Source organism: Lutzomyia longipalpis, chromosome 3 (assembly GCF_024334085.1).
Source record: "Lutzomyia longipalpis isolate SR_M1_2022 chromosome 3, ASM2433408v1".
Classification (NCBI taxonomy): Eukaryota; Metazoa; Arthropoda; class Insecta; order Diptera; family Psychodidae; genus Lutzomyia; species Lutzomyia longipalpis.
The window spans coordinates 14,722,656-14,745,585 of record NC_074709.1 but is presented as its reverse complement, the minus strand read 5'-3'; the positions used below and the strand labels follow the sequence as shown (position 1 = coordinate 14,745,585).

Below are 22,930 nucleotides of genomic sequence, written 5' to 3'. Positions count from 1 at the left end.
ACATTCTACATTTTATAGAAAAAAAATCTCTCATTTTTAAAAAAATTAAAGAGATTATTTTAAGTCATAAATTCAGGCAACATTTTTTTTTCTTTTTTTATTTTGTCTTATTATATTTAAAGTTTTTTATTTTTCCTTACAATTTCTTCTTTTTTTTATTTTATACTTTTCAAGAACTTTAATGTCGATCTAGAAAGCTTTATAGCTTTAGGTAGTTGTGGGACTTATAATAAGAAAATAAGGTCTTTTAAAGGTTTTATGCCTGTGTATCGTAATTTAAATTAACAAAGCACTGCCACCCCCTGTATTTAAAAGTGCTTTAAGATGATTTACTTATAAAGATAAAATAAATAAATTTTTCATAGCGCAATAAAGCTAAATTGTACCAAATATATAACGTAGCCGCTATATACAGGAAAGCTTTAAATACGAGCTACTAAATTGAACATTCTCTCGTGGGAGTTCAGTTTCTCATCGATGGACACTTATTTCGCTTCACTGACCGCGAATTATTTCAAAAGGACTTCAAAGGACCACTTCAACAGTACAAATTAAAAAGCTAATTTATTTTTCAGCGAAGAGCTTTTAATGTGACGAAATTCGATGCGTTAGCAAAAAAAATTGAATTATAAGTTAAAAAAAATATAGGTATAAAACTGGCACTTACCGCACCTACAATATATACCTATAATTAATGTCTTAAGATCAAAATAATTTATCAATGATTATTTTGAATTCTAGCATTAGACTATTTTTGCATGGGGCACAAACATTTATGTGTAATGAAAATTAAATTATTAAGAACTTCTTTTCAGGAAAACCAATCAGAATCATATTTGGTCCACTGTTCCGACTATTCCCTAAATTAGAATAAAATTGAATAAAAAATTTTAAAAATTTCCCGTAAAATAATACATTAACCAATAAAAAAAGGACCATAATAAATATAATTCCGAATAAATGCGTTTTAGAATATCTCAAAAATAGATTCAATTTTTTTCTTCCTCACTGGAGATATCTTATTGTGAATGATTGTAGTGCAAACGTATCTTATCACTTCCCCCGAATAACTTCAATTTAAGCGATAAAGATGACGTGAAAATACGAGGAAGTGGCAATACTTCGCAGTCAACAATTTGATGATGATTGAGAAGCATTTGCTGTGACCCAAAAAATGGGACGAAAGTCAATTTTTCTCGTGGTTGTCCTGTTTTTGTGCGGTTGTTCTGCCGCGGTGGATAATTTGGTTTGCACAGATGCATTCTGTCGGGTAAATGGAACTTATGATCATATATAGAACACATGTGTATTGGGGAGTTAATTCAATTTCAAACCTCATATGTGAGCTTTCTCATTTAGACCTACAGGGAGGAGAATGGATGTCCGGTTATTGCTCTTCCGTGTAGAGCAAAAAATTCCACGCACAGTGGACGCCTCTTCCCATCACCAGTTCCCTGCGGATGCTGCGAGACATGTATTGAGGATCTTGGTAGAGTGGAAATATGGAATTTATTTGAATTTTTCTGAGTGAGAGACAAAAAAATTAATCTTTTTTAGAGTTGGACAGTGACTGCACTATCGGCTCTCCAGGTGCTGCAATTCCTCTTGCAAGGTGTGGACCTGGATTAAATTGCACCCTGGAAGAAGAAGAGGAGCATCCAACATGCCAAATTAGTGAGTTTTTAGCTGTTTCTTTCAGACACAACTTTTGTGTACCGAGCAAAATCGAAAGTCGTCAGATCGGGCTCAAACTTGGGATGAGCACGAATTAGGGTCCCTACATTCCAAAAAACGTATGCGCCAAAAAAATTTTTTTTCCGGCCGGAACCTATCGTTATATTTCAAGAGAACGGTAATAGATAGAGACTTGCGGTAAACGGCAGAGTTTAAATATCGACCGGAAGACATCCGATTATGATGTCAAATCCACCCCCCTACCCTCCGTCCGCCATTTTGAATAACCTCAAAATTTTGTTTTCGCTATATCTCAGCCCCTGTAATAGCTAAAAATCTGAAATTTTGATATGTTGTAGGGGCCATCAAGAGCTTTCCAACAATACCTCATTTTCGAAAATCGGTCAAGCCATTTAGTCAATATGGCCACCACAATTTTTCATCGAAAATCGACCATAACTCGAAAACGGCTTGACCGATTTTGATCAACCCGGGCTCAAATGAAAGCTCTCAACAAACCCTACAACTCTCTAGAACATCCGAAGTTTCAAAAGTGACCGCTAGGGGGCCAAAAATCAAAAACAAAATTTTCGATTAGTTTTCGATGAATATCTCGAAAATGACGACATATTTTTTTCTTCATTTTTCGATATGTTATAGCTGACTTCAAGACCTTTCAAACAAAAAAAATTTATGAAAATCTATGGATTCGTTCTCGAGATATGGCCTTCTTAAGATTTCTTAGGGTATGACTTTTCTACTTTTCCCGACTTTCTCGTATTTAAATTAATTCGCGTTCTCGTTTGCTCTCACAAAATTGGTACACTGAAAGAAACACAGCTCTCGTAAGCTTGGTCAGCTTACGAGTACATTTCACTTTTGAATCTTACGCAATAAATATATAATCTAACAATCTTATGGAACTTTTAAAAGCTTTCTAAAGCTTTTCAAAAAGTATTCAATTAGGGAATAATTTTGGCTAGGCAATTGGTATCAATTTTATCGTTTTAACGTATTTTCTACCTTTGTTACACACACAATTTTCTTTTTAATTTTTGCATTCTTAATGCTCATCTTTCTTTTTCATTAAAAATCGTATTTTTCGTAAGTTCTGTTTACAGTTTCCGCTATTTAACTGCATTTTATAAACCTGGATACTGCATAAGTTTTATGCGAACTTCAATCTCTCTTTTCAGTAACTGCAACAAGCTGTATGATTGAGCAAATTTCATACGACAATAACAGAGAAAACACCGGTTTAATCGGACATTTAATGCAGAGAATTCTCTGCGATGAAGATGGAGATTTTGCTCCAATAAAATGCATCCCTGGACAAATGTAAGAATCTTTTCAAAGACACTTTGAGATCAATTTTGAATGCTCAAGCTTCCTTGCAGATGTTACTGCGTTGACAAAGCTGGCGAAAGGATCTTCGGAGAATCGTTGAATTTTCGTGGAATTGAGAATGTGATGAAATGTGAATGTTCCCGAAAGGAAGCTGCCCTCGAGCGGGTCTTAGGAACTGATATGAGGATTCCTTTTGTTAGATGCGACGAAATGGGATCATATGATCGACTGCAGTGTATTGGAGATCGGTGCCTATGCGTTGATATCCATTCGGGCTTTCCCACTTCGGGCGTCGTTAACATAACACTGCATGGACTACAGACCCTTCCATGTTGTACGTTTTCTTTCATTCCCAATCTAAGCTTTTCAAAACATTTAATTGACAAAAATTTCTTTCAGTTAACGAATCGGGATACGGAAATGAAACCTACGTACGAAGTTGCGAGGAAACGAAGACAGTCTTAGTTCAAAAACTGTACACAATGGCTAAGATGGGACTTTACTCGGCTAACGAGACAAAACTTCCGGAGATTTGTCAACCAGATGGTTATTATGCGAGGATTCAACAAAATGATACCTACAAATTCTGTGCTGATAAATTTGGGGAGCCAATTCAGAACTACGCAGCAACTAAAAACTCCACTGAAGCAGAAAATATGACTTGCAGTAAGTTTTTTTTAGTTTAAAATTATTAAAATTCAGTTTTAAACTGATTTTTTTTTGTTTTTTTTATATAGACTGTGCCAGAGTTGAGCTTTTGCTAAAGCAGAAGAAAGCTTTGGAGATTCCAATTTGTTGTCCTAATGGGAACTACCCGAGCCTGCACTGCCGGAGGGGTTTATGTTACTGCATTGATGAAAATGGTAATCAAATAAGTCTCGAAAAGCCTCATGAAGAGATTGAAGAATTGGAATGCTACAACGATGGCCAATTTTGTTGAAGACTTTCACAATTATTGTAAGAAGGATTTAAGAACAATTAAAGAAAAATCACAAAAAAATCTAAAGCCTTCCTTAAGAAACCTTTAAAAACAGAGAAGAAATCCAGAAATGGTTATTTTTTAAAAATATTAAGGACAATTTTATTCAAATTATTGCATTATTCATCGTTTTACAATGTCGTACAGCTTACTTGTATAAATTAATTTGACGAGAGTCGTTACATTGATCTTCGCTTAGTATATCTCTTATTTTAAAAGGAGACTAAACACATCATGTGTGTGCTCTCGGGAGCCCCCATAGAGAGTTCCAGAGAAGTGTTTTCATACCCTTGGTACGTAACAATTCTGTGAAACAATCCATTCACATCCACGATGGAGCTTCCGAGATGTTAATTTACAATGAGAGAAGATCGAATAGAGGGTCCACCACCGATTAGTTGCTAAACGTAGAGTTTTAAATTGGAGATTTTCATGGGGAAAGAGATGACAACCACGCGCCCTTTCATCCCCCATGGAAAATCTCTGCGACATTAGGAAGCAATTCCGCGAAGTTTCTGACTGTTTGGGAATTGCTAAGTAACATCAGCCTTATTTATAGGACTTAAAATGAGACCTAGAAGCTAATTGGGGGGTTATCACTAAGTGACTCTGTTGATCTACTTCGGATCTAGAATTCGTTGCTGTGTGGAGTCTTTCTTGGCACCTGAACGGCACAGCCTTTAGCTGCTGTGCGAGAAGGCTGTATTCGTGTAGGGACCGCTGTAGATAGAGCTGCCCGAATTGGAAATCGTCTTTCCGCGTCGACGTGCCATGATAATGAGCACAGCAGCGATAACGGCTAGCATGAGAATCAAACCAGCAACAGCAATGGCGATTGCGAAGTTTCGTTGCGATACGCAAATGGCATCATCGGGCGTCTGAAAAGTAAGTAAAGCAGAATGATTTAGTTTTAATTCAGTGTGGTTAAGGAACTCAAAATTAATCTTTTTTTAATTAGCTTGCTTTAAGAGTAACTTGACAAATCAGCTCAGTTCAAAACAGTTTGCTTCAGAGTGCCTTTCTTCAGAGAAGTTTGCTTACAAGTAACTTAGTTTTAGCATATTTCTCCAAAGCAGTCTCTTACAGATCAGAATACTTCAAAAGTTTGCCTTTATAGCAGCTTAATTCTGAAGATTTTACCTTTTCCTTGAGGACTTCGTCATCTCCGTCAATCACTTCGGCGTTCTCATTAACGTACAGTCCAGAGTAGACTTCAATCGTTGCCGGATGACCTTCATCTTCCTCCACCTTCCCGTCGGTTTGTCGTTTGGGTCTCCTTGAACTACAGGTTGGAGCTTGTTGGCATTCAGGATCAACAAGAGCACAAAGACGGACGTTGCACTGGTAGTAGACTGAAGCAGTGTAAGGGAATTTGTGAGCTGGGAAGGTGACTTTGGCACTTGCACGATCGGAAGAGTACTCAAATGGTCCCATGATTTCCCCATCCGTAGGACAGCCATCTGTGCCAACGAGGCGCTGTTCACCCCAGCCTAGACCATCTCTGACAAGACAATCTGTTACGTGCAGCCCATAAACATCCTGACGATCAATGTTGACGATCAACGTAAGAGGATCGCCGATCTTCACATTCTCAGCTATGCTACCTCCAGAAAATATCTTCATATGGCAGCCAGGCATAGGGATTTCATTCCTAGAACTGAGTTTGAAATATTTTTAAAAAAATGTTTTTAAAAAAATTGACCTGAACTTTTGATCTAATCAAATTTATTTTATGCACGCCAATTTTTTAGCTGTGATTCTTTCGAAGAAAAGAATAGCACAGCTTCTGTGTACCACCTAAAATGCAAAGTCTTCAGATCGGGCTCAAACTCGGGATGAGCACGAATTAGGGTCCCCACATTCCAAAAAACGTATGTCAAAAAAAATTTTTTCCGGCCGTCCGTCCGTCCGTCCGGCCGTCCGTAGTACAACGCTTAATTACAAGAGAACGGTAATAGATAGAGACTTGCGGTAAAAGGCAAAGTTAGTATATCGACCTGATGTCGTCTGATGGTGAGGTCAAATCCACCCCCCCACCCCTCCATCCGCCATTTTGGAACACCCCTAAATATTGTTTTCGCTATATCTCAGGCCCTATTATAGCTAGAGGTCTGAAATTTTGATATGTTGTAGGGCCCATCAAGACCTTTCCAACGATGCTTAATTTTCGAAGATCGGTCAAGCCGTTTAGCCAATATGGCGGCCACAAATTTTTATCGAAAATCGGCCATAACTCTTGAACGGCTTGACCGATTTTAATCAACCCGGGGTCAAATGAAAGCTCTCAACAAACCCTACAACTCTCTAGAACATCAGAAGTTTCAAAAACGACCGCTAGGGGGTCAAAAATCAAAAACAAAATTTTCGATGAGTTTTCGATGAATATCTCGAAAACTACACGATGCATTTTCTTCAAATTTTCATATGTTTTAGCTGACTATATTATCTAGCTCCATGCCAAAAATGAAGAAAATCTATGTCGCCGTTCTTGAGATATAGCCTTCCAAAGTTAGCATGTAATATCTCGGATTCTACAGGTCCGATTTTGATCAACTCAAGCGCAAATAAAAGATTTCGTGAAGCCCTACAAATGTCTAGAACATTGCAATTTCGAGAAATGACCGCAAGAGGCGCTAAAGTCAACATTTTGCATATCCAAAATTTTTAAGTCTAAATATCTTAAAAACTGTACTATGCATTTCGTTAAAATTTCAGTATGTTATAGCTGAGGTCAATACCTTTCCAATGATAGGTCATTTAAGAAAATCTATGTACCCGTTCAGGAGATATAAGGGTTTTAATATTTTATTTAATTAATACGCAAATTCTTAGGCGCCCCGCGAAGCGGGGCGTCTTATATATAAAGTATATAAATATAAATGTAAAGTAAAATATAACGGTAAAATATAAATATATATATAGTTGCACGTTTAATTAGTACGCTAACTATTTGGCGCCCCGCGAAGCGGGGCGCCTTATATATAAGGTATATAAATATAAATATAAATGCAAAGTAAAATATAACGGTAAAATATAAATATATATAGCTGCATGGTACAGATTAAGGAGAAAAGGGAATGTACATGGTAAGTTTCACTTACGGGCTGTGATTCTTCCTTCAGAAGCCAAGTTAAATATATGTAAATGCAAAGTCTAATAGATAGCTGCAGAGTATGGATTAATCAGAAAAGGGAATGTACTGGTAAGTTTCACTTACGGGCTGTGATTCTTCCTTCAGAGGTCAGTCTAAGTGTGATATTTGATATAAGTTTGGTGGTGCAAACTCTGGGGAAGGATGACTCGCGCCACGAATCACAGCCAATGCGCGAGTTAGCCTTCCCCCAGAGTTTGCACCACCAAACTTATATCAAATATCACACTTAGACTGACCTCTGAAGGAAGAATCACAGCCCGTAAGTGAAACTTACCAGTACATTCCCTTTTCTGATTAATCCATACTCTGCAGCTATCTATTAGACTTTGCATTTACATATATTTAACTTGGCTTCTGAAGGAAGAATCACAGCCCGTAAGTGAAACTTACCATGTACATTCCCTTTTCTCCTTAATCTGTACCATGCAGCTATATATATTTATATTTTACCGTTATATTTTACTTTGCATTTATATTTATATTTATATACCTTATATTTTCTAATATGAACAACAAATTGGAAAAATTGATAAAAATAAATCTCCAGAAAAAAAACGAAAATATGATCTCTCTCTAATAAAATATGATCGTGATTGAAAGATCGCAAAATGAAATGTAAAAAGTCAGACCATTTAAATGGATGGGGGAATTTCCAACATTTCATGCTTCAAACCTGAGATCATTCGCATTTCCAATTCAAATAAACTTCTTGGAGTCAAATACAAAAAAAAAAACAACTTACTCATCCCCATTGTCCAGAGATCGGGCGTATTGACTACGATCGGCAATCTCATCGCTAGAATAAGCCTGAGGATTGGCCAATTTGGCTGCAATTGTGGGCTTTGTGGCAGCTTCTCTGCTCTTGTAGCGACAGCGGACATGGTACCCTCGTCCCAGGTCGGTGACCAATTTCAAATGCGGCTGCAGCACAATGGTATTGAAGAACTCAATACCACCGTCATCCTAGAAAGAGTAAGAGAGAGAGAAAGAAAGATAGATGAGAACTTGCCAAGTTCAAAGACACTTAAGAACTTTGTGCACAAAGGTAGAATTAATAGGGGCCCCTTATTGGGTGAAAATATCGCAGTGCTTTGTAAACTTTTTGTAAATGGATTTAAAATTTCACGAAAAATTTAAATATCTATTATTTTTCTGTTTAAGTGAATGACAAGAAATTATTGAGAAGCTTTTGCTAGTCTATTGTCTTAGCTGGTTTAATTTTTTTAAAGTAAGATTGGGAGTTTTTAAGCTTCGCCTAACTTTTTTTTAAGCAAGGCTCTAGTCTTTTATGATCAGACCTTGAAGGTTTTAGGATTAGGTCAGGCTGAATTAGGGCCAAATGTATTTTTTAATCCTTAAAAGTTTGATCATAAAAAAAACTAAAGTTTGCTATTAAACATAAACTTAACTTAAGAAACGGACTAAGCCAGTCCAGGAATTTTACAATAATAATAAATGAAAGACTTTCAAAATAAATTTCACAGACCCACATGGAACTTTTCTAAAATTTCCCTGACCCCTAATAAGCTGCGTGACCATAAAGCTCCCACGAATCCGTCAATCAGCGAAAGAAGAACTGTTATGCAAAATCTGGGAACATTTTGCGCCGTGTAGGTGGGTGGTAGATGGGAGATTGTATGATAAATTGTCTAAATTGTGCGAAGATCGCTCGATCTCACAGTGTCAAACAATTGACGCTCATCTTCATGTGTCCAAGGCTGATTGGGAATTTGCATAAATTACCTATTCACCTTTGGGATCTTCCCTCGTGATCGCACAAATGGACGTCAACCTTGACTACATAGCAGATATTTTTATTTGACGCACTTTAATTGCAAAGTGGCATTGTTCACATTTTAACGCAGCTATTCCACCTAAAGTGGCTATATAATTAAATAAAGTCTTTTGCAAATAATTAATGATTTTTTTCTGTATGTCTCTATTTCACTTTAAAGTTAAACATTTCAGTTCTGCATGAGGGATTTGCACACACACAGCACATTGTCGCCGGTGTTGCTCTTTAGCACGTGACTATAAAATTTTCATGTATTTGCAATTAAAATGTATTTCACAGCAATGTTAGAAAATTAAATTTAAAAAAAAAACATTTGCCGGACGCAGTGAGGAAGTTTCTGGGGTGAGGAAGCATAAGACAACATTATAAGAAGAAGCATTAATATTCTTAAGATTAACCGTTGCGGGACTTCCTGAGCTCGTAAAGAAAAAAAAAAAAGAAAAAGAATTGTTCTGCCTGTAATCTAGCTTCTCTAAAACTTCCATGATCACTGCTTCATTCAATGCTTGTATATATTGAGTTGATTCAGGGAACATATAAACATTACTTCTCAAGGTTTAATCTTTCCATGAAGATCAGCTCGATCGCGAGGTGGGGTATGTGTGTAAGTTGTATATTTAAATGATATCATCACGATCATATTCATTTGAAAGATATGCAACGTACAGCTTAATGGGCATCTTTCCGCATGTTGAGATCGCGCAAGAAATTTCACTTTCTTCTCCGTAACGTGAGATGGGACATTTTCAGTGTGCCAGAGTGAGATGAATATGCGAGGAAAGGGAACATAGACGAAATTATCAAACTGGCTTTTCCAACGCACAAACACCTTTCCATTTTGCACTATCAGTGACCATTGATCGTGGCATTGAAAATCTGACCACCTTCATTGCATCAATATTGCTGTGGAATTCAATTGAAAATAAAAAAAAAGAAGTTGAAATGCGCGTCTCCACCGCGCAACTTTTTTTTGCAGCAGCAGCAAAACAGAAGCCATTGAGGCCTACAGAAAAAAAAGCCAAAGTCTATGAATTTCTTGAAGAATTCCCATCAATAATTGTGAATTGCAGACAGTGTTGTAATTGCAAATTAAACCGAAACAGAGATTAACAAATTTCTCAAGTAATCTCAGTGCCACGTAACACTTTCGGGTTCTTCGTCGCGTTGGAGGAAGCCCCTTCCTTCATGATCGTTCATGACTACACTCAAGATAATTGCTGAGGCTCCCTTAAAATTGTGCAAAATCGCTCAAATTGCCAAAGGAGGAGGCTAAATGATGATTTATGGATGTCTAATAATCTCTTTTGTGAGGCGAGCAGAGCTACAATGGAGGGTTAATGTTTCTTCGGGAAAATTGTTTGGAATTTAACCTCTAGGCCGCCAAGCGGGGTCGTTGAACGACCCCAGCGCTATATTTCGTGCTATAACTTAATAAATATAAAAGTTAGTGTTCCCATCTTTTGGAAATAAGTTCCTTGGTTATCTGAGGAGGTTGTGTAAAAATTTCAGCTCAATCCGTCCACCACAAGAAAAGTTATTAAGGAAAATGTAGAAGAAGGGAATTCAAAAATTGGAGTAACGGCCATGCTGCGGAAAATTTATTAGAATGAAGTTAGTCACATCATAAATCATATGGTTGAAGGGTTGTTTTTATTTCTCAGTTTACCTTCTCAGTGTCAAATATATCGCGAAAAAGTAGCATAAATCGCATAAACATAGTTAGAAGCATATAAATGTGCAAAACAATAAAGAATATTCGAGAAATATTGGCATTTATTACGGTGCGGGAAGTGAGGGGAATGTGGGGAAATAGTGAAAAAAGATAGCAGTTGCGGTCAACTTCGTGGCAAATTTCTCACGAAGAAATTGTGAAAAATGAGTGAAAAAAGTTTTTCCCTAATATCTTCTTCTGCGTGTTTCCGGGTGGAAAATTTGTGATGCAAAGGGCAAGAGGACTATATAAGGAGTCTAATCCCGACAGTTTCCGGTTGTATAGTTTATGAGAAAATCGACTTCCTTCTTGGGGTCGTTCAACGACCCCACCTTGGCGCTCTAAGGAAGTTCCAAGGTCTTGGCGGCCAGCAGGTTAAAGATTAAATTCATTACATGCACAATAGGGGAGAGCGGGGTTAAAAAAGTCACTTAAGGGTTTAGAAAAACCTCAAAATATCATATTTCCCAAATATTTAAAGTGAAAATTATAGCTACATTCTTTAGGATATTTCTTGCCCTACAACTCTTTCTCAGGTCATTTTGTTCTATCTAGCTAGGAAATATGATATTTTAGGCTTTTTTCAAACCCTTAAGTGACTTTATTAGCCCCGCCCTCCCCTACCTATAAAGTAGATAGATAGATATATGTTTATTCATCTTGATGGATATTTTGCCCTTTTCCTTGGGATGAAGTTTAATTTTAATTCTATTCTAACCATTATGAAATTCTTTGATTTTTTCTTGATCTTTGTGAGATTTTAAACTTTTTTAATTCTGCAATGAGAATTAAATAATTTTAGAAACTGAGAGCTATGAAATAAAATTATATTAAAGAAAAATTGCAAAAAATTATCAAGAAATGTAAATGGAAAACAAAACATCCTTCAGTTGAGGCTCCACTGTAATTCAATTTTCTTTCTAAATAATAAAACATTATCTCATCAGTTTTCTAACTTAACCAATCTCCATTTTAAATTCTCTTTTTTGGAAATTGCTTGGTTGAAGAAATTAATTTCTTTAATTGTCCCCCATAAATAAAATTCTGCGTGTGTCGGCTTTTCCCATTATAAAGTTAACCGTTTTTGCATGGAAATATTCTGAAGATGGTCTGCAAAATTCATCGACCTTGCTGTGAGAAGACAATTTTATATTGAATTCATCCCACTGCGAGGGGATTTTTATCAAATCACCCACCCACCTGACTCTTCTTTTTAGAGCCCACCCACACACCGTTGTTGGAGACGACGAAAAGGTGACACAAGCTTTAAATTACACCGACTCCAACCATATTTCCAGCTAAAGTTGTTCCATTAAAAAAAAATGTCGTAATGCTAATAGACGCATTTATGGGAAAATTAAATGCTAGCCGAGGTGACAACTTTTGATTTCTTCACAAAAGCAAATAAACCACAGTGAGGTTGTGATTCAGTGAGGTCTTCTTACTTTATACACTTACATTTTCTTGTGGCATCGTATTGCAGCTTCGCAGTGGTAGTTTGTACTTCAATGGACCGTCGTGATTTCTGTGAATTAAAAATGAGAAATATTCATTGGTGGTAACGTATGGATTTATGGCTGCAAAATGTGCGAAAAGGCAGTTAAACTTTCAATTTATATCGCTTTTATATTTTCACTTTTGTCCCATGGAAATGCACGCCGAAGAACCCGCATTGAAGGAGTATTTATTTTAATTTTTTTTTTTAACAAAGTACTAAAAATTCTTTATCAAAGTCAGTGTCGAAGAAAAATGCGACTGAAAGTGATTTATGATGTGTGGGTGATGTCATTACCTGTATTCCGATAGGCACGTTGAGTTCTTGGATAGTCCCTTGGGGTAGATCATGCCCGTAAAGAGGCCATCAGTGTTTAGGGGTGGATCTTTGACTGTGATAATCATTGAACCGGATAGACACTGAATCCGCACTGTGGGCTCTCTGTCCATCACGAGAGGCTCTGTGTGACGAAAGGAAGTGGTTTAATGCAAAAAAAAACTTATATACACCATGCGGCAAAGGGAACTACACACAGGTATTCCATTCACTCCTGCATAATGAAAGCCTTTCAATCACCAATTAGTTCCGCAACGTCATATTTCTGTTGCCACTCTTTTTCTTATTTTTTTTCACTCTCAACTTTACCAAGAGAATCGTCGTCACGCTGATTGCAAATTATGGAGAAGCTTTATGGAAAAAAGCGTGGATCTTTGTGGTCACTCCGTGACTCACAGTCATAGAGCTCAACTGCATGATTTAAGCACCGAACAACTGAAAGGTACTAATTTTGCAGAGTGGAGACTAATACCAGAGCTGTGGTAAAATTTGTACGTGGTACTTAGGTACAGGAGCAATTTATATGATCTACTGGGAGGAAAAGAACGGGGATGTGTGGCTTTGAGAGAAAAGTGTAATGGTTTATATTAGAGCAAAGATGCTTTGTTTTATAGTTAAGGTCCGTCGTCATAATAACTGGAAAATTGTATAGAATTTATAGGATTTCATGTCCTATTTTGGGACAGGTTGTTATTAAGGAGACAGAAGGGCTGATCACAAGGGTAGAACATTCTCAATGCAACGGACATACTATGAGGAAGACCTGAAGGATTACAACAACATTGAATTTGAACGGGTCTTCGATAACAAGATCATACATTAAAACGATTAAAACATTAATGCATAATGCTTTATGCAATAAAACATAATTAAATTGAATAAAGAATATAATCCAGAAATGCACAATATTTTACAAAGCAACATACCCCCTAACGATTGAGGCGACATGCAAAGAAATTGATCTTTATGGCAATCTCTTTGGTAGTAAATTCAATTCGTTGGTCGATTGAGGTATCAAAATGCATTTCAGTAAATTTCCGTGCAATTCCACACACTCACTGCAATTTGGTCAGCCTGACCAAATTGCATACACACAACTCTCAATTTCAAAGGAGTTTAAGAAAAAAATGGACTTACTTATTGTGGGTGGCAGTTGTGCTGTCTGTGTGAAAGTGGCGATTGTCTGGAATGAAAGTTACACAAAAGGAGGTGATTAAAGTGACTCGAAGAAATTGCTCAAAAAATGCCGCTTAATGGGATTTCATATGATACCCCCCACAATTTCCTTCTATGAGACACAATAACCGCACGAAGATCTTTTCAGGGGGCGAGAAACTTATGCAGATAAGAAGAAACTTAATGTGAATGAAGAGAGATTTTGTTTAATTGAGTGACAAAAAATGCCCAAAGAATCACCTAAACATTGTTCTCATGCAAATTTATTCATCTTTCATTTTTGCTGTGATTTGAAATTATTCCTCTCTATGGCTTTTCTCTGTGCAATTTAAAAAAAACCTCTCATCACTGGATAAGTGGGAAATTTGTTTTTGCGTTTAGGAGGAATGATAAATTGTCTGGCGGTGAGGGAAAAATTGTGTGATAAAATACCCGTATATTTGCTTTCGTTGAAAAATTGTGCAAGTTGCTTTTAATTTTTCTTTCTGGTGTACCAAAAGCGCAATTACAAGACCGAATTTGACTACACAACAAAAAGATCATTTTGTAGACACGACGTTCAATGAAGAGGGTATAAAAGAAAAGTGACCGGTTGATGAAAGAGCAGAAAAAAAGAGCCAAATGTTACTCAACCGAAAACTCTTTTTATTAACTCTTAAAAAAGCGATGGTACATTCATAGACAGAGGGGTGTTTATCTGGGGAATATTTTAACATTCTTGCGGATTATGACTGAATATTTCTGAATATTCCGATGAATATTGTCGATTATTAACGAGTAATTTGAATATTCAAAATCTGTTTTATTTTCGTAGATTTTAATCTTTTTAAATTATTTTTCAGAATTATTGTTTATGAACATTCTTAAGTATTCCAAATGTTTTTTAAACGTTTGACCATTTTCAATATATTACGAATATTCAAATTTTTTTTTCGACCAGATATAGACCCCTTTTCAATACAGAGAAAATCTACAGAGAACAATTTGAATCCAAAAAAATTCCTGCTGTGAGTAAAAATTGCAAGAGAATTGTCCAATTTATTGGATGTTTACAAGATAAATTAGCATTGGTGGCTAATAAGAGAAATGCAGGAGAAATTTGCAATCTACTGAGCACACGTCCCATTTGAGGTGTTGATGGATCTTTTGCACCTCATGACGATTTAATGTTATACAACGCAAAAAGCGAGATTTGCTCGACTCGATTGGGCAGCATAAAATCCCATGAAATCCACCGTCTCTCCTCAATCTAATCGCAAATATGTACACATCATAATCATACATAGCTGAGGCTCTTAAAAGTCTCCGCGGCAGTGAATGGGATTTACTTGATGAAATATTAGCTCTTTCAGTTTCTTTGCACCATGCCAATTTCTTTGTCTTTGATGCGGGGATTTATTAAGAAAGCAAATAAATTCTTATATGGTTGCCTTGCCACATAAAAAGATCTATGGGAAGAATTCTTTAGGTGCAGAATGCAAAGAAAAAATCTTTTCTAAACACTTCAATTTATCAAAGAGAAAAAAAAAAGAATTAAACTCCATGGGAATTGATCAAGGTGAGAAGAATCACGTGAATTCGGTGATGCATCATCTAAAACAGCATAAAAAGCTCTTTCGTGGCAGTTGTAAAGTCTCACGTACTTGTGTAATTGAATCTTTCACCGCCACAGTAAGTAATTATCTCTTAAAGGCATTTTCAAGTGCTCCCATTAAGTAATCCTGCTGCCGTGCGAATACCTGAAAACCCCATAAGCTTGCATTTTCCAAACCATCAGCCCCATGCATGGGGAAAACCCAGTGGGAGACATACGGAAAGTCGTTCGTATACTTACAATTAATTGAAATACAGCATAGTAACTAAGCGCCATAATTGCTGAAATAGAAGAGAGAGAAAAAAGAGCAATATTAGTGCCAATTTGATCGGGTTGATCTACAAAAATCAAGCTAGGGTGTGGCGAATGGAAAACAAACACCAAATGAGCTTTCATTTTGCATAACCGCGCAAGCTCTAGTTGAAATGAGACATTTGGCCTTTCTGCAGCACATAGCACACATCCACAGTCACTTTGGAGGAAAAGTCCGCGTATTAAGCTACGCGATATGAAATTGGAGAATGGGCAGCTTTTTAAGGCTCCATGCGGGAGTTCTTTTGACCACCAGCAGTGGCGGCCATTCACTTGAAGTTTAAAACCATCATGGATACCATCAATGGGTATGTTAAAGTAATTTGTAAGAAAATGGTAAAAGTTTGGGAATTTTTGGTGAAAAAATAAGTTTTATTGATGATAAATTATTATAAATTTAATTTTTTATTTAATTTAATTGTATCTGCTAAAAAAAGCTTTAAAAAGTCAGCTACAATCTATTAAAAAAGTTTCTGAAGTTTTTTTACGCAAAAATAATTCCTGATAAAACAACATAATGATTAGAAGTACAAGATAAAATAAACAATATGAAATTAAAAAAATATGTATTATAAAGATTTTTTCAATGTTTTCAGCATCTCAATCGCATAAGAACGTCAAATGTTAAAAACTATATAAATGTCAAACGTTAGGAACAAAATGTCAAACATTACAATTTGACAAAGAACTCCATTCCAAAAATTTCTCTCTCACCTTAAAATAAACCAAAATCATGCAATGTTCTGGAAAAATCTTTCAAGATATAATATAATTTGCAAAAATTATTCCATAATAGGTAGCATTACCCTAATGATATTCTTTTTTTTAAGAAGTTTTTGCCAACACAAATAAAATTAAATTTGTATTAATTAATGATGTTCAAAATTAATTATAGTTGGTACTAAAATTATAAACTGCACATGGAAACAAACAAAAAACCATCCACTAGCATCTAACGTGTTAACTTTTTTCTGTCTATAAAACAGAGATCGAGATTGCTTCATAACAACCTTCTTTCTTATACAGATTACTATATAGAGGCAAAAGGATTTGCTATTTCCCACATTTGTGGTCGAATTGAGAGCGATGTTGGTGTTTTGTGGTTAATCATTCGCCCTAAAGAGAATCTATTTTTCTCAATCTCAGAAGAAAACCATTAACGGAATGCCGTGCAATCTTTTTGTTCTCCACGCAATTGCTCTCCCGCGTAATTAGAATCAAACATGAAGATGAAACTAAAGGGACCTCTCGACATCGCAAGATTCTAACGATTGTCTTAGAAACGATGGGAAAATTCCTCAATGTCTTCAGCATTTATATCTGTGTGTTTTGAAGAAAGAACCTTCTCTCTCGGGGAGATGTGCTTGAGTTGGATCTCTTTAGTGACGATACTTTGCCCACGGTGAGCCCACGGTGTGGCGGGATGCGGTATGAGGCAGAAGAGAAGTTCTTCTCGAGAACTTTGCGAGCGAGTCTCTGCATTTCGCCCATAACAATGTACGTGAACTGTCAATGACTCGTGGAGGCCTCTCCACCTGAGTCCCGTTACCTTCCAGGTGAGTCGCCGTGCTCTCAGCAACTTCTTGGACTCATGAGATTCCATGCAAGTCGTATTCTCTTGGCAAAGAAATTCTCAATTCAGCTGGAGACGAGGAAGTACTTGGGCTTGATTGCCTTATTGTTTAATCAATTACTTTTTCCTCATTAAGTCCTTCCAGAGGAATCTTCTGCACATAAATCCAAGCATAAATCGCTCTTAGGGGAGACTAGAAAATATCCATTAAAAAGTCTTCAATGCTATTATTTTGCAGAAAATGTTAATGATCAAATTCATTCCTGCCGTAGCAATCTCTTCGCCTCATTGATCGATTTTCTTAATCAATTCCTTATTATTTTCTTTCACTGTGTCTCGTACATTTCCATGTAAGGGAGTGGTCTGTTGGGTCGGTTTCTCCCACAATACAGCCCAACATGCTGGACAACTTACAATTGACAGTCACAAAGAAATATTACAAAATATTATAATTATACAAACTTCCCAAGAATAATGGAGGCTGCTAAAAGTTTTAAAGAGGCGGTTTATGATGGAAAAATTTTATGGCTGTAACGATGATTACGAGATTATATCCGAACATGGGAATTAAATTAATAATAATTAAAAATGAGAAGTGAAATATCTTCAAAAACCTTAAAAAAGTTGATTTATAAATCCTCTCCAACAGAATAAAACAAAATTTTATTACAATCTTTTTTTCTTTTTATATATATTACATTCTTCAGCCAATTCTTCAGATATAACCATGAAACGAAAGTTTATAACACCTTTAAGGAGTTTTAAAATTTGATATGTGAAGTAATTTGTGAAATGTCGGTACAATTTTGTAAAAAAACTGCTCTAAACATATACCTGCTCAAAAATTAATAAAAATAATTTTTATATGATTTTAGGTACTGTTTTAGACTTGTAAAACTTTCTTCATACACCGGAGAGAAGTGCAGAATTTTGTACATTTGAAAGAAATCTTAAACGAAATTTCTAACTCAAAACACGACAACGATCTTTTTCTCAAAGCAACAAGTAACTCAAAAATTTATTTTAAAAACTTATTAGACAGTCAACAAATTGTGAAATTTGTGACCTTTTTAGACCACAAACACCGACCCCTCATTTATCTAAAATGACTCTCAAAAATGTCAAAAAATTGCTAAACTTATTTTTTTCTTTCTTGATTTTCTTTTTAGTGACTTTTTTTTTAATAAGACAAACTTCGTAACCTTCAAAAGAGCTTCCAAAGCGCGGGGATTTGGCGTATTCACTCTCTTTAAGCATTTAATTGCGTGGAACGGACACAAGATTTGCACACCCACATAAAAATGCCAGAGTCTCGTAAAAATTTGTATTCAGCAAATTAAATTTACCAACAAGAAAAAAATCTTCCTTGTTAATTGAATTTTTAATTTAATAAATACGCGGGAAGTTTATTTTTTTGTCATTGCAAATGTTGCAAATTAAATATGCGCGCGAAGATAAATGGTGTCGCGTCATCGATAAATTTATACTTTTACCTGAGGAGGAGATGCCGTGTGGAATCTGTGTGGCAATTATGCTCAGGTAAGCTTATCAATTGTATGGTAATTAATATCTAATAGCTTGGAATATGACTTTTCGTGTGAGTTTTAGAGTTTTTTTTTATTTGAATTTGTGATCGTCTTCGATATATTGTATGCAATTGGGAATTCATTCGCACACAATTCGGGTCAATAAGAATTCTTCTATCGTTCGTATTTATAAGTTATTTTAGTTGCTTGCTGGTTGAATGTGAGTAAACTTTAAGGCTTTTAAGTATGGGGAGATATGAAAAAAATGAGAATGAAAGAGATAAAGCACGTACACCTTGAAAATATCTGGTGAGATGATGTCGAATTTGGCATTGAATGGAATTTTCTGCCAAGTTATACCCAATCCACCTCTCGCGTTAACATAATTCTCTCTCGCTGTTTTTTTCTTACCTCAATAAACTACAAAACTCGCAGTGTAATTGGCTTCCAACACAGACTGTTCTGTGTTGGAAAAATAAAAGTCTCATCTGTGGGGCTTACGTAAGTTCATTTGAGAATAAATACGCGCCATGGTTTCACCAAAAAGTTCCCCCAAAAACTCCAAACCGCAGCTGTGTCAATAAAAATTCTCCCCAGCAATTGATCTGAATTTAATTAGAAATGAGGCCTCACCTGTGATAAACTCACTTTAAAACAATTTAAAAAAAAAACACCTAAGAAAACATTCCACAGAGATATTCAAATGTTTATAAGCAGCGTGGGTTCGTCGCTTGCGTATTGAAGTCTTTTGTATTTAAAATGCTCACAACAATGAGCTTCATCGACACCTCCTGAGTGTGATTATTGATTCACATTGCGTCGTGGACATTTTTCAATATTGACTTTTCATCTTTCTTTTCACAACTTCTTTCCTCTTTACCCTCTTGGTGTATACGTTGTGGCAATATTGGTTATTTTTATGCAACAAGTCCCCATTTTCCAACCTCAGTCGCGGCATTTCGCAAAAATTACGCAAAGAGACGCACCATATGTCGCTTCGGGATTGTCTCGAAAAATGACGGAAAGGTCTCATCAGCTTAGAGCGCGGATTTGGTGATGAATCAAGGACAATAGCTGGGATTATTTTTATAAAGCGGATTAATGCGTTTTCTCTCATTTTCTTTTTTTTTTGTAACCCCCCTCATTTTCTCTCTCCTTTTCTTACGCTGTGATTTAAATTTTTAGGGAATTTATTCAGTTGAAATTTTTCAGTGCATCCCTAGTTGTTGAGCACTGTGTTATCTTACAATATTGATGATGATGAAATTTTTCATATTTTTCATAAAGTCTTATAGAGCATTTTATCCAAAAAAAAATTATTACAAATTTATCTGTTTCTTTTTTTAATATTTCTAAATTCTTAATACAGCGGGGGTTCTATATTGAAGCCTTAGTAATGAAACATTAATTATAAAAGCAGAATCAGCATTTCAGTGATGATGGTTATGCTGCAACTATATATCTTGCGTGACGTTATGCTAAAAATACATTTATTTTGTAAAACAGATTTTTGACGAATCATACAGAAAAGTTTTTCTAAAATTTCTAAAAGATTTTGTAATAGCCTTGGCAGATATTAGGATATCCGTCAAGACTTTAAGTTTAGATATATAGTGTTAGTTCAGCTAACGTATGAATAATTATGTGTAATGGTTACGGCTTAATCTGAGGTAACTTTCGTCTTAAGAATATGGTTCTAAACTTTAAAAAGTCTAGAATTTTCGAGAAATAATTTAAATTAAAGTTTATTCCTTAACACAGCTTAATTTAAAGTAGAATAATAACACCTAAGAAATATCTCAAAGCAGTCGAAATAAATGAAAAAAAAATAAAGAAATATCCAAAATGTTATTTCCCACATCTTCTCATCATTGAAGTAAAAAAAATCATTTGGAATTCCATGAAATCAACGGTGGAGATGTTAAGAAATATTAAGAAATATATTTCTTCCAAAAATTGCCACCTTCAGTCTCATTCCAACTAAGCTGTTAAATTTGAACCTCGCACAACCGAGTGTTTCGAGTGCTGCATTTAGCAGCACAGTGCTAATGAATTACCTCAATTTTCGTATCCAATAAATCCTAGGAAATGATTAAAATGAACAAATCATAGGGAGTTGTATCACAGATTGTAAAAAAAAGATGAAGAAAAAACTAGCACTTTAATCCACACGCACACAAACTCCTCCTTGAGAGCGCACTGAAAACTCCACTGAGATTTATCTTTTCTTGTGTGAGGAAAAGGTCGTTTTGAATGTAAATAAAATAAAAAAAAAAACTTCTTTTGGTGGTGTCGATGTCGAAAGAGCCAGAGAGATGCGACCGCCAGCTATTTAACCACCCCAAGCGTCATTCTTTCACGAGAAAATTCACAAAATCAGGCGCCACTTCCTCCCCCACACACACACATGTGGACCACAGAAGGTCCTCGGGGTGTCACTTTGTTCCTTTTTTCTTGAATTTGAGATTAAATGGCTCCAAAGCAACTCTCGCGCGTGATCACGTTGGGCGCAACCGCCTCACACTCTGGCTGCTACAGTACTGCTCAAGCTACCAAATGCAGAGTCACATCGCGATCAGCGCACACCAACTCATCCGCGGGATCCAACAAACCAACACACATCGCGGACTTTAGGTGCTTCCCGCGGATTGAAAGTTTCAATGAAATTCATTTAATTCTTTACGTTGGATCTTTTAAACACATATCTGGTACCTTTTGCTAGATTTTCTACGTTGGATTTGAAGGATTTTCAATGGAGCTAATCGGATGGACATAATTAACATATCCTTAATGGAAGCATTCATAACAGACAAATTTTTATTAGAGAAATTTCTAACGTAAGATTTTTAAAATGATCTAATTCCGGGCTTGGTTACTCCCAAGAATCTTAGGACCAAAATGCAGGATTTTTCTTTACCGACCATCTATTCTATTCCTTACAGAAAATCTTAGATTGGATGTTTCTCTCAATAATATGAAATTTTCAACGAAATATTTAGGTGGGAGCAATTTCATGAAAACTCTATTACTTCTTTGGCGATCGCGTCACGAAAGGTGGGCAGACAGGAATACCTTGAGCGAGCTGCAGAGAGATACAGAAAATGCAGAGACAATGTCCGTGAGTGGGAAAAGAACAAAAATACCTCGATCTGTGGCGTCGACGCCAAACTTGAGAGCCCAAACCATGGTGGTAATTCTCCTACCTTTTTCTTCGCGAGTGATCAAAAGAAAACAAAAGTTACACAAAAACCTGTTCCTCGCGAGTGTCTGCGTCTCAAGTGCCCACACAGCCACACCGCGTTTTATGCTAAATGAAGAATATAATTCGTTTGGATTGTGAAGAAGCATTGAGGCGGACCTTTGTCACATAAGATTCTGCGGTGATCTTGAAGAACTTCTCCATGGTCTGAAGCCATCTGGATCATGAAAAGTTTCTTCCTAGATTTTGGAGCAGAATTTTTGTAATTCTTTAGCTGCATGATTGCTTCATTGTTTTAGAGCCTGATGAATGTATTGATTAAAGATTGAATTTTGGTTAAGGTGCTATATTGGGGCACGTGATGTGTGTGAATGAGCGAATGTTATAAAATAGTTTTATACAACTAACACAGCCAATATTTTAAATACAAATTAAATACATTATCAGGGGGTAAATCATAAATAAAAAAAGTAATTTATGCTGAAAAGAAATTTTATTTGTCGATACGTCTCATAAATTCGGAAATATTGATAATCGATTCTCTTTCTTTTTAATATCATGGTTTACAGAAAGGATGAATTATCCCCTTAAATGTACAGTCAGGTAGGGGAAACTGGGGTAATCCGGTGAATTTTTGGGAGATAATTTTTCCTGAGTTCCATGGAAATATCTGAGATTTCCCATGAGAACTACCTTATTGGAAATTTTCCGGGCTACAACTTTGTCTCAGACGATTTTTCTCTATCTCAATGAGATAATGCTTTTTTAGACCATTTTCCAAACCCTTCCAAATTTGCCTGTTCCAAAAATCCTGGGGTAAAACGGTTAATTGCTTTTTTTGTTCGCTAAAGTTAATTTAATGAAATTATTTTAGCAAGGCACTATAATATCTATTGAGAATGAGAGATTTGTGTACCAAATAAAACTTTTTTTTAATAAAAAAATACAAAAAATTAAAAAAAACGTTAAATTTAAGAAATTGTCTTTTTTATTTTTTTAGTTTATAAAAATTGGTAATAGTAAGTGATTAAACATCCCAAATTATATATAATAGTTATA

The 22,930-nt window shown here is 35.8% G+C and overlaps 2 protein-coding genes across 2 annotated transcripts; one reads left to right on the top strand and one right to left on the bottom strand.

The window, feature by feature from the left end:
• The first annotated feature begins 1,124 nt into the window (after positions 1 to 1,124).
• LOC129793287 (uncharacterized) lies at positions 1,125 to 4,036 on the top strand. Its single transcript, XM_055833119.1, has 7 exons — positions 1,125 to 1,270; positions 1,360 to 1,489; positions 1,558 to 1,674; positions 2,871 to 3,012; positions 3,072 to 3,355; positions 3,421 to 3,687; positions 3,759 to 4,036. The coding sequence occupies exons 1-7, from the start codon at positions 1,175 to 1,177 to the stop codon at positions 3,959 to 3,961; spliced, it is 1,239 nt and encodes a 412-aa protein (XP_055689094.1). The 5' UTR covers positions 1,125 to 1,174; the 3' UTR covers positions 3,962 to 4,036.
• Positions 4,037 to 4,077: 41 nt separating this feature from the next.
• Positions 4,078 to 21,218, bottom strand: LOC129793285 (cuticlin-3). Its single transcript, XM_055833118.1, has 8 exons — positions 20,730 to 21,218; positions 15,502 to 15,542; positions 13,629 to 13,674; positions 12,453 to 12,615; positions 12,119 to 12,185; positions 7,897 to 8,117; positions 5,141 to 5,657; positions 4,078 to 4,878 (listed from the first exon to the last, which is right to left on the bottom strand). The coding sequence occupies exons 2-8, from the start codon at positions 15,535 to 15,537 to the stop codon at positions 4,681 to 4,683; spliced, it is 1,248 nt and encodes a 415-aa protein (XP_055689093.1). The 5' UTR covers positions 15,538 to 15,542; positions 20,730 to 21,218; the 3' UTR covers positions 4,078 to 4,680.
• Positions 21,219 to 22,930: the final 1,712 nt, after the last annotated feature.